The sequence below is a fragment of the Artemia sp. Qi Xiang Cuo genome, chromosome 17 (assembly GCF_049724085.1).
Source record: "Artemia sp. Qi Xiang Cuo chromosome 17, ASM4972408v1, whole genome shotgun sequence".
NCBI classification, from domain to species: domain Eukaryota; kingdom Metazoa; phylum Arthropoda; class Branchiopoda; order Anostraca; family Artemiidae; genus Artemia; species Artemia sp. Qi Xiang Cuo.
In genome coordinates this window covers 5,116,707-5,129,109 of record NC_142810.1, presented here as the reverse complement: position 1 = coordinate 5,129,109, position 12,403 = coordinate 5,116,707, and the positions used below count along the sequence as shown (strand labels likewise).

Genomic DNA, 12,403 nt, shown 5'->3' with positions numbered 1-12,403 from the left:
ATAGTAATTAACATATCCCAGATCGTAAGTTTTAGTCTACATTCGTACACTATATATTGAAAATTCGATTTCAAGAAAGGCTGAAATAGCCTACTACTAATTCCAAACTATAGGCTTCCGACAGTAAACACACAGAAGGAACTATGATTCCTAGACCCGAATAGTTCAAAAAACACATTACACATCCGACATCATATTTTTCTGACCGAGAACTCCTATGAAAGGCAACGAATTCGAGCTCAGAAAAGTCAAAAATAGCAACCCACACATCCCAAATCATAGGTTTCAGACACCACACACCTAGCAATGACTAAGAAATTTGGTTATGAAAAGTCGGAAATAATAAATTACACCCCTCAAATCATAAGTTTCAGGCAGCACACACCTACGAAATACTAAGAAACCTTAGCTCAGAAAAGCCTGAAATAGCAAACTACTCATCCCACTATTGTCTGAAACTATAGGTTTCAGACAACAAACACCTATGAGTGACTAAGAATCCTTGCTCTGAAAAGTCAAAAATAGCAAATTAACCATCCCACATAAGAATTTTCTGACAACACACACCTATGAACGGATAAGAGAGCCAGCTGATGTTAGTCAAAAATAGCTATTCATACAGACACAAATCAGGGTTTCAGAAAACACACCAGTAAATGGCTCAAACATCTCTCGTCGGACTGCCTAAATAGTAAATTGCAGATCTCACATCATAAGTTTCAGAGAGAAATCACTTACGAAATACTAGGAAACCTTAGCTAATAAAAGCCGGAAATAGCAAATTAACCATCCCAAATCATAAGTTTCTGACAACACACACCTATGAACGGCTAAGAATCTTAGCCCTGAAAAGTCCTAATAGCAAACTGAACATCCCAAATCATAATTTGTTGACAAGATACTCCTATGAAAGGCTAAAAAACATATCTCAGAAAAGCAAGAAATAGCAAACTAAGCATACCAAATCATAGGTTTCAGACTACACTCGCCTATGAATGGCTAAGAAATCCAGCTTAAAAAAGTCAAAAATAGCAATCCACCCATCCCAAATCATAGGTTTCAGACAAGACACACCAACTAAAGACTAAGAAATCTAGCTCAGAAAAGCCCAAAATAGTAATTTACATATCCCAAATCGTAAGTTTCAGACAACATTCACCTACGAAATACTAAGAAGCCTAGCTCATAAAAGCCTGAAATAGCAAACTACTCATCCCACTATTGTCTGAAACTATAGGTTTCAGACAACAAACACCTATGAGGGACTAAGAATCCTAGCTCTGAAAAGTCAAAAATAGCAAATTAACCATTCCAAATCATAGGTTTCAGACAACACACACCTATGAAAGGCTAAGAAATCCAGCTCAGAAAAGTCAAAAATTGCAATCCACCCATCCCAAATCATAGGTTTCAGACAACACACACCAACGAAAGACTAAGAAATCTAGCTTAGAAAAGCCGAAATAGTAATTTACATATCCCAAATCATAAGTTTCGGACAACATTCACCTACGAAATACTAGGAAACCTTAGCTAATAAAAGCCGGAAATAGCAAATTAACCATCCCAAATCATAAGTTTCTGACAACACACACCTATGAACGGCTAAGAATCCTAGCCCTGAAAAGTACAAATAGCAAACTGAACATCACAAATCATAATTTGCTGACAACATACTCCTACGAAAGTCTAAGAAATCTATCTCAGAAAAGCCAGAACTAGCACTCTAAGCATACCAAATCATAGGTTTAAGACAACACTCGCCTATGAATGGTTAAGAAATCCAGCTTAGAAAAGTCAAAAAAAGTAATCCACCAATCCCAAATCATAGGTTTCAGACAACACACATCAACGAAAGACTAAGATATCTGGCTCAGAAAAGTCCTAAATAGTAATTTACATATCCCAAATTGTGAGTTTCAGACAACATTCACATACGAAATACTGAGATGCCTAGCTCATAAGAGCCTGAAATATCACATTATTCATCCTAAACTATAGGTTTCAGACAACACGTACCTATTAGGGACTAAGAATCCTAGCTCTGAAAACTCGAAAAAGCTCGCAACAAATTCCACATCCTCTTTTTCTAACAGAACACACCTATGAAATGCCAAGAATCTTAGCTAAGACAAGTCAAAAATAGAAAACCGACCATCCCGAATCGTAGGTTTCGCACACCACACATCAACCAATGACTAAGAAATCTGGTTATGAAAAGTCGGAAATAGCAAATTACACACCTCAAATCATAAGTTTCAGACAACACACACCTATGAAATGCTAAGAAACCTTAGCTGAGAAAAGTCAAAATAGAAAACCACCCATTCCAAATCATAGGTTTCAGACCACACGTACCTATGAAAGACTAAGAAATCCAACTCAGAAAAGTCAAAAATAGCAACCCATACACCCCAAATCATAAGTTTCAGACGACACACATCAACAAAAGACGGGGCCTGGGGAGGGCCTTTGAGGGTCTGGGGGGCCCTTGAGGACGGGGGGCGTCCTGGGGGGTTGGGGTTGGGGGATCGGAACCCTTGGGGGTTGGGGTAGAGGACCTCACGACACTGTTCAAATGGATATTGTGTATTATAACGACCACAGAGTTTGACCCTCAAATCCTCTTCTAAAATCTCTTCAAAAATCATATTTTAAAACGTCTCTATCTGTATCGCCGAAATAATTCCCTAAAATAGTAATTTTTTCTGAAAAGATATAATAAAGCCTTAAAAAAGTATTATAATGGGGGCTCAGGAGCCTTTGGGGCACCGGGGACCCGGTGGGGGCCCGGAGAACCTTTGAGGACCGGGGCTTCCTTTGGGGTTGGGATGGGGGGATCGGAACCCTTTGGGGTTGTGGTAGGGGACCTCACGACACTGTTCAAATGGAACTTGTGTATTATAACGACCACAGAGTTTCACCCTCAAATCCTCTTCTAAAATCATCTTTTAAATCATCTTTTAAAATTTCTCTAACTGTTTCGCCGAAATAATTCCATTCACCCTCAAATCTTTTTCTAAAACCTCTTCTAAAATCATCTTTTAAAATGTCTCTAACTGTTTCGCCGAAATAATTCCATAAAATGTCTAAAACGGTTTCGCCCAAATAATCCCTAAACGAAATTTCAGCATGTTCCTTTTGTTTTTGGCATCTCTGCGCTGACACATTTCAAATTACTAAGAAACCTGATTCCCGCGCTAAAACACTTCATCGCTAAGATCAAAATATTCACCCTTTCGTGAATCAATAATTCCCCTTAGAAACAACAAATTAATTCCCCATTTCTTGAATCAATAATTTCCCTTAGAAAAAACAAATTAATTCCCCTTTCGTGACACATCAATCAATCTTGATATCACCTGTCAGACATTATTAAACTTTGCCCGGAAACAATTTGATTAATGACTGGTTTCCTATTCCTGGATCATAACATTTGCATCGAGCATACAACAACAAATACTGTTTCCTAGATCATAACATTCTCCCCTAGCGGGCACTTGGCCAAAAACATCCCTGGAGAAAGAGGTCATTGACTCTGTCCCTGTTAGACATAAATTATGTAAAAAAAAGTTGTAGGTGGCAGCAGGGGTGAGCAATGGGAGTAGCACCTCCCTCTCTACTGGTGGGGATGGATATGGACTTAAAACAGAAAAAAAGAATAGGATCTGAGTTTGCTGGCATTTTCCCGAGAGGGAGGGGATGACCAGCTATTTGCCGCTCTCCTCCTGGAGGGGAAAATGGGGCAAAAAACCTGTTAATAGATAGATAGATAGATCGTGTATTTCCAAAGCCCAAGAGCCATATACACGCAAAAATTTATGAAAAATAAAGAAATCACAACAGAACAAATTACGAAACACAAATTAACATGATACATAGGAAAAAATACCTTATGGTTATTTCTCGCGAAAATAAATGTAAATCCATATAATTAATAATAATTAATTGTAATAACTTTTCCTTCTTTCTAATCCCTTCTCTATGTACGCACCAATACGAAATATTGTGGTTGGATTACTACTTTGTAAAATACCAGGAAGCTGCAAAACAATCCCATGTAAGTAATTTTCCCTTAAATCAGAGAGCACCGGGCCCTTTCGGAGAAAATGGTCCAAATCTTCGTCCTCATCTCTTCAAAGAGGACACACATACCGACCATCAGGATGTACTATCCCCCTGTCGAACACCATTTGCCTGCTCTGGATTGGAAGGCAATTCGCCCTAAGTTGAATCCATCGACATACAATCATAGCCGGTAAATTAAATTTAAAATAAATTTCCTCTCCAAAACTAGGTTTAACCTGATTATAATGATTCGGTGTAGCGGAATTTAAAACCAGCCATTGCCAATACTGAATTTCTTGACCCTCTAAGATAAATCGTACCTGGCTTACTAAATTTTTTGGTAGATAATGGGAACCAAGACCATCATTCCATAAGTAAGGCATTCCCGCTCTTTCTAGTAATGACCTATTTGGGGATGGCCACGACGTTTTCGAACCATAACTCAACATCTGATAATAAGCTGCTTTTACTAGCCTATCTTCATTACACCTAAAGAGATCCAACCAAAATATAAGCATCAAAATAGACCTACGTAGTTTTAACGAAAACAGGCCCATATCAACTTTCAGAATCTGTGAATGAGTTGTCTGGTGTAACCCAAACACTTTTATAATACTGGAGCTGGAGAGACTCCAACTTCTGTGCCGCTTCTCCGGCCCATATCTCTGCTCCATATTCTATTACTGGTAAAATTTTTGTATTAAGTATTCATTTATGCATTTTTAGGTTTTTAATACCCATTATCGTCGGATTTCTAAAAATGGCAGACATGGCCACTTTGCCTCTGTTGATTATTTCATCAACATGACTCTTTAAACTTCCATTTTCCGATAAAACAAATCCTAAATATTTTATTCTTTATATTCTATAAAGAATATTTTATTCTAAATATTTTATTCTTACTTATTTGGAATAAGTATGCCTCTTTTCTGGCCTAGAAAATGTCCGGGGCGCTAATTTTTGGTTCATTTGTTCTATATTTGGTGAAAGACTATATTTTAGTTTCAACGAGCTGGAACTCAATACAATTTTTTCACTTTTTGTTTTAAGTACTCTTTCCCTAAAATATTGTTTTAAATACTCTTTCCTTAAAAATATTTTGTTTTAAACCTATTTGTTTTGTACATAAAAGACTGAGTTAGTAACTAAAAAAATGAGTTAGTAACATAAAAGACTGAGTTAGTACTCTTCAGTAAGTTTGGTAACTATATCTTCCAAACTTACATCCAGACTTTCTCCTATTGATGGAAAGAAATTTCTGTTTTATCTTATTTACTATATATTCGCTTGTAATATTAACTCTGATCGTGGATGTTTTTTTTGCGTTCATGTCGCACAACCCAAACTCGATTATAGATCTGAGGCATAGATACGCACAAAATGAGGAGTCGGGTGCTCTATCCCTGACATAGTATTTTTGAGAAAAAAACGTACCCAATATAACGTTACGTACCAACATAATGTTAAAAAATAATATACCAATATAACGTTATATAGCTTGAATGATAGAATTCCAGTTGAGTCATCCTGGCAATTCCAGTTGAAGTTAAAAAACAAACAAATATTAAAGATTATTTACTGACCTGTGATGATAAAGTATCAAAATATATTTAATTAAGATATTGGGTTTGTTTATTGCTATCTACCAGTGCCAAGTTTAGCCTCCCGTACCCTACTTACCCAGCAGTATATTATTTCTCTGTTTTTATGCTTTAGTTTTTCTTTAATCTACTTTCTTTTTCTTTAATAAGTTTTTCTTTAATAACTAATTCTAGTTATTAAATAAAAAAGCTAAGTTTTTTTTAACTGAAAGTAAGGAGCAACTTTGAAACTTAAAACGAACAGAAATTATTCCGTATATGAAAGGGGCGGTCCCCTCCTCAATGCCTCGCTCTTTACGCTAAAGTTTTTTATTGTTTTAAAAACTAAAGTTGTTAGACAGAGTCAAACTTTAGCGTAAAGAGCGAGGCGTTGAGGAAGGGACAGCCCCTTTCATACACGGAATAATTTCTGTTCGTTTTAAGTTTTGATGTCGCTCTTACTTTCAGTTAAAAAAACTTGTTTTTTTTGTTTAATTTCCTGAACATTTTTGAATTAACGTAGCTTTGATTTTGACTCACCGTAAATGAATAATTAAAACCAAATTTGCATATTAATTTTACTTTTTTGGCTAAATGGCTTTCCCGAAATTTTGTTCTGACGTAACTTACGAATTAACTTACGTAACGAACTTATGTTTTTATTTCGTATATTAGGGAGTTTGCCCCCTTAGTCAATACCTCACTCTATATGCTAAAGTTCGAATCACAAACCCCTGAATCACAAAGGCTGGTTAATTAGAGAGAGAGAGAGAGATTTATTCTAAACAAACAATTTAACATCAGTTTAGCGGCCACCCCAAGAAGTAAAAACTTGTCCAAAGGGGTGGCAAAAATACACTAACATAACAAAACAATAAAAACAAAACAAAAAAACCTATCTATATCACAGTCCCCAAACCTTAAACCTTAACATTTTCATTAAATTTGCAATCATATTCATAATCATCACCCCCAGGAGCCATAAAAATTTACCAAAAAAAAAAAAAAAAAAAAAAAAAAAAAAACACTAAAATTCATGCTTACTAAAAAGCATTCCTTTAATTACTATCTTAAACGAAGAAATATCACCTATATTTTTTATATTTTGATCAAGATGGTTCCAACTTCTGATCCCCCTATGAAGCAAAGAAAACATCGATCAGGCCGAAACTACCAGTGGAATATTAATCTCTGCAGATGACCTAGTATCATAATCATGGACAGAAGATCTCAGGTTAGCCAAGCTATCAAAACATGGGAGGTTTATACCCTTCTGAATCCTAAAAATGAATAGAAGTGTATACAACTCCCGTAGTCCGGAAACTGGCAGTATCTTTACGCGCTCATACGCGTTTCGTACAGAATCCCGGGGTTGTAGGCCATCTAACAGCCGAACAGCTTTGTTTTGTAGAACTCGTATTGGCCGAGCAATAGAAGGAAATATTCCAAGCCAAACGCTACTACAATATATATGGATGGATAAGGGAATAATAAAGAAGGCGCATAACAAAAGGAGGAAAAAAATACTTTAGTTTTCTCATTATACCCAGGTTACGAGACACGGTTTTACAAACATAATGTACATGGCGCTTGAATGATAAAACATCATCAATATAAACCCCCAGGTACTTATAAGAACACACCCGCTTTAAAGCTCCATAATGTGTTGCAATATCCTGAAACAATGGATAAAAATCTGGTGAACGGGAAAAAATAACAAAATTAGTCTTACCCAGATTAATCTTTAATCTATTCACCCTCAACCAGGAATATAACCTTTCAATAGCATCTTTCATCGATGTCTGAAGTAATTCTTCTGTCTTCGCGGTACTAACAGCAACTGTGTTATCAGCAAATAATGACACCGTCTCATTCCCGAGATTTTTGGCCATATCACTAACATTAAAACAACAACTTGGGATACAATTAGGCATATCATTAATATACAATAAAAAAAGAATAGGACCAAGAACTGACCCCTTCGGGACACCACTAGTCACTGGGTGGGCGCCTGATTGTATACAAGTCATCTTTACAAACTGGTACCGGTTACTAAGGAAACCCCGTATAAAGTCAAGAGCTTTACCTCGGATCCCATAGACCTCGCATCTTTCCAGGAGTAGGCCATGGTCAACTGTATCAAAAGCCTTCTGTAAGTCTAGAAACACTGCACCAACCTTAAATCCTTAATCTAAAGCTATTTTAATTATACTAGTCAAAAATATCAATGCATCCTCTGTCTTCATATCTTTTCTGAAACCGAACTGATTATTATTCAACAATTTAAACTTCTCTAAAAAATAGGTCAACCGATTACTAAAACATTTTTCGATAAGACGAGAAATAACTGGCAAGACTGATATTGGGCGATAATTACCCAAATCATTTCTATCACCACCTTTATAAACCGGTGTCACTTGCATTTTTTAAACAATCTGGAAACCTTCCTTGACGGAAGCAATCATTAATCAGTGATGTCAAAACACCAGATATACAAGGGAAAATGCATTTTAGAATTTTTAGGCTCACTAGGTCACTACCGGACGAACTATTTTTTATACTATAGATAATATCCCTTAACTCATCTAATGCAATCCTCCTTAGATGTACTGATACATTTGCAGGGGATGGTAGAATAGATCCAAAGGGTTGGCCATTTGGAGACGAAGAAACCATCTCGACTATTTGTAGACCTGCCGAACAAAAATGATTCAAAAACTTATTACATATCCCATTACCATCTGCAATTATAACTTCATTAGCATTCGCTTCAGTTGGTAAAATATTTGACCGCTGACCTATAACATTACGGATTATTTGCCAAGTTTTCAACGGGTTACCTTTAACATCCTTGAACTTCATACCAAAATATTTTTGTTTAGCCTCACGGAGGAGATTATTCAAACAATTACGAAAAGCACGGTATCGCTCTTTATTCTCACCCGTCGGTCTTAAAGCTTGTGACTTAAACAGTCTATCTCTTACATTTATTTTCGAAGAAGATCATACGTCATACATGACTTCCTCCCGTAATGTTTTTGACCTTTCGAATTCTTCACTGCTCCCACTTCCTTAACCATTTCGAAAAGCTTACCATAAAAGAGCGAAAATTTAGCATTTATTTCTGTTTCATTTCCAAACAGAGATACTCAATCAATATGATCCAGATTATTTTTTAGTAATATGATAGCTCTTTTGAAAGTACTAAAACAAACTTTAGTGTTAAGAGCGAGGTATTGACTAGGGGGTGAACCCCTCATATATTTAATAATTTCTGTTCGTTTTAAGTTTTAATGTTGCTCCTTACTTTCAGTTGAAAAAACTTGTTTTTTTTATTTAATTTCTGATTGTCTTTTAAATAATTATGGGAATTCTGCTGCCCCCTCTCGTAAAAATGTCCCTTCCGCCAAGGAAACATCCTCCATGGAAATATCCTCTTCCGTAGCCCCCTCCTATGACCCCTCCCCCCCTCCACTAGAAAAGAAATCCCTCGTGAAACGTCTGTATACTTCAATTAACCAATACTATATGTAAACAATGGGCAAAGTTCATAACTTGCAGCCCTTCCCTTGGAACAGTGGGGCATTAAGTTATCCTCAAAGACGTATTTATAAGATTTTAGACTATGCCGAACAAAATGGCTATCTCAAAATTTTGATTCGGTGACTTTGGGAGAAAAATGAGCGTGGGAGGGGGCCAAGTGGCCCTCCAATTTTTTTGGTCACTTAAAAGGGGCACTAGAACTTTTAATTTCCGTTCGAATGAGTCCTCTCACGATATTCTAGGACTACTGGATCGATACGATCACCCCTGGGGAAAACAAGAAAAAACAAACAAATAAACAGGTATCCGTTTAATTCTTCTGGCAAAACATACAAAATTCCACATTTTTGCTGATAGGAGCTTGAAACCTGTATAATAAGGTTATCTGATACACTTAATCTGATGGTGTGATTTTCATTTAAGTTCTATGACTTTTAGGGGTTGTTTCCCCCTTTTTTCGAAAATAAGGCAAATTTTCTCAGGTGCGTAGCTTTTAATGTTTTTTTTTTTTTTTTTTTTTGTATACCCAACTTGACGAGGCCTGTTCTCCGTCGGGGGTAAATAATTCTTGCTGTAAATAGCTGATTAAATGAAATAGTTGAATTGGTTCAGATCGGGTCCATTGTTATGTCTTCTTCTCGTTTGGGATTTATGGAAATGTTTAATGAGCCCTCACGTTTTGACGCTCCGGTGATGATATCATCACCAGAATCCCATTTTGGGCCCTGTGGCGAGTTACTGCATATTACCAAATTGAGATAAATTCCACTGTGCCACCACAGGACAAAAACTCCTATTGTTATTGCTTTAGACTGACCCATTATTCTTACTACCCAATTAATTTTATATATTTTGTATAGGTCCTCGAGCTTGTTACGATGAAGGTAAACGAGTTGCTGAAACGCTAAGTTATGCCTATGCAAAGCAAGAGAATGTTGATGTCCGAGTGGCAAGGATCTTCAACACTTATGGACCCCGTATGCATCTCAATGATGGACGAGTTGTCTCGAATTTCATCATTCAAGCTCTACAGGGTGAGCCCATCACAATATATGGAGACGGACAGCAAACAAGGTAGATAAACAGTGTGTAACGCAAGGCCGTATCCAAATGAAGGGCTTTGGGGTTTGACCCGCTATCCCTAAATTTTGTTCGACTCGTAAAAATGTAACAAAGCTGTACATATAACCCCGATGTTGTGGCACAGTGGATTGATGATCGTTTGCTAATATGGAGCACCAGGGTTCGATCCACGCCGCTGCAAGGTTGGGCAACAAGTTTGCTACTTATTCCTGTAAAAACACCCAGCAACTGATACGTTGAATCGACGTCCTATGCGCCAGCAATGGCTCAGGAGGATCTTTGTCCTTTTTTTATCTTTATCCCCAACCCCCGAATAAAAATACTGCATGCGCCCTTGGTGTAACGTAAAATAAAAGAATAAAAATGTCGCCAGATCCCCTCCTCCTATCTATGTGTCAGTCTTTGATTAAAGCATATAACGCTCAGAACCATTGAATATCCTATTAATTCGGACTACGAGCTATGTTGTGGGCTCGCTTGCTTTGTGTGGGTTGCTTATTGCTCACCTCCATTTCTGGTATGCCACACCTTTCCTCAATGTAATCAGTTAAGCAAAGGAGCCTTCCGCTTATAGATTAAAATATTGAACAATTATCAATCAACCTGCCCCAAACAGCCTAATAGTAGAATTGACACTTAACCGAAATTAGGTACGGAAGGATTAGGTTATTAACCGGGGGAGGACGCTTCAACCTCTTTCTCCAAACTCTCAGCATAGTTGCCCTAATTTCTTATATTTTCATAATTTTTGAAGTATTTTTTTCGAAATCCCTCCTTCTCGACAGGACGCCTTAAACAATTTTACGCAAGAAAAGAATTACAAGTTTTGGATGAGAATTTTCAAGCTTTACAGTGTCTTATCTCGAAAGAAATTTAAACTATGGAAGGGGTTCTAAATTTGGGGCCTAGGTGAATTCCCCCGAGAAATCCCCTCCTTGGAAAATTATCCCCCATGGTTAATTTTGGATGTTCATTACAAGGAAAATTGAAAGTTCTACTCACCTGTTCAAGTCAGAGGCAAGGCTATAGCGTTGCTTACAATAAAGATCCATAATGGTTCAATGCATTGTTATTCATTCATTTTTTCCCATTGAATGGGTGGTCGTATAAACTTCGGGGGGAGGGGGCTCATTTGATTACAAATTAAAAGTTCTAGTGCTCTTTTTAAGAGTCAATAGTGATTGTAGGGCAACAAGCCACACCCTCACCTTTTTTCCCCAATCGCATCCGATTAAAATTAGTCCTAAGGTCAAATAACCATGTGTCTGAGTTTGACACCCCCTGGGGCAGGGACTGTAAGCTATGGAAGTTATCCAATGTTAAGATTTAAGGTTTTTAGGGTGGAAATAAAAATTTCTGATGCCTTTTTTAAGATTCAAAAAGTGATTAGAGACCCCCCCTTCTTGCCTTTTTCACCCAAATGCATCGGATCAAAAATTTGAAGTAGTCATGTTATTCAAAGAAGTCTAAAAATTAAATAACTATGCCTACTGAGTTGACAATCCCCCTCCCTCGCGCAGCTCCTGGTGCAAGGGATGTAAGTTATGCATGTTGCTCATTATTGACATACAAGGTTTTTTTTTTATTAAGAAAAGAGAGAATGTTCGATCCTGAATCTCTCAAAAAGGTTTATAATATTAAGTTGAAACTTTAAGGAAATGTTGAGAGGGATGCCAAACACAAGGCTGCTCCTTCGTTCCCCCCCTTATGGTCGTAGATTCTTCGCAAGATGCTCATTTGATCAGAAATTGGCAGTTCTAGTCCTTTTTGTTTTAATTAAAAGTGATTGAAAAACTAACCAGCCCCCCTGTCCTAGAACTGTTTTGATGTCTGGTCCTTTTTGATATCTGGAAAGTAATCTCACATCCATGATCTTTCTTTGGTAAAACATACACCAAATATTTGCTTTAACCTCTACAGTAGATGAGAGCTTTAAACCTCTACAGTATGGTTCTGTTACTGTTTTATTGTTAGGGATGGGGGGCCCGAAAGGGTGCATTTTAATGCCAACACATCCTAACTCTCCTTGAGCCTTCAGGTAAATACATAATTAAATCTAAGGAAGGGGCAGGGAGGAATGTCAAGTAGGAATCGATATCTAGTTCCTCTTGATTTCTGGGAATATTTCT

At 37.1% G+C, this 12,403-nt stretch overlaps 1 protein-coding gene across 1 annotated transcript in view; it reads left to right on the top strand.

The window, feature by feature from the left end:
* The window catches only part of Uxs (UDP-xylose synthase), an 80,990-nt gene that overhangs the window by 55,925 nt on the left and 12,662 nt on the right, over nucleotides 1-12,403 (top strand). The window contains exon 5 of the mRNA XM_089103357.1: nucleotides 10,052-10,265. Coding sequence (XP_088959483.1) covers nucleotides 10,052-10,265 — 214 coding nt within the window. The remainder of the gene's footprint in view (nucleotides 1-10,051; nucleotides 10,266-12,403) is intronic.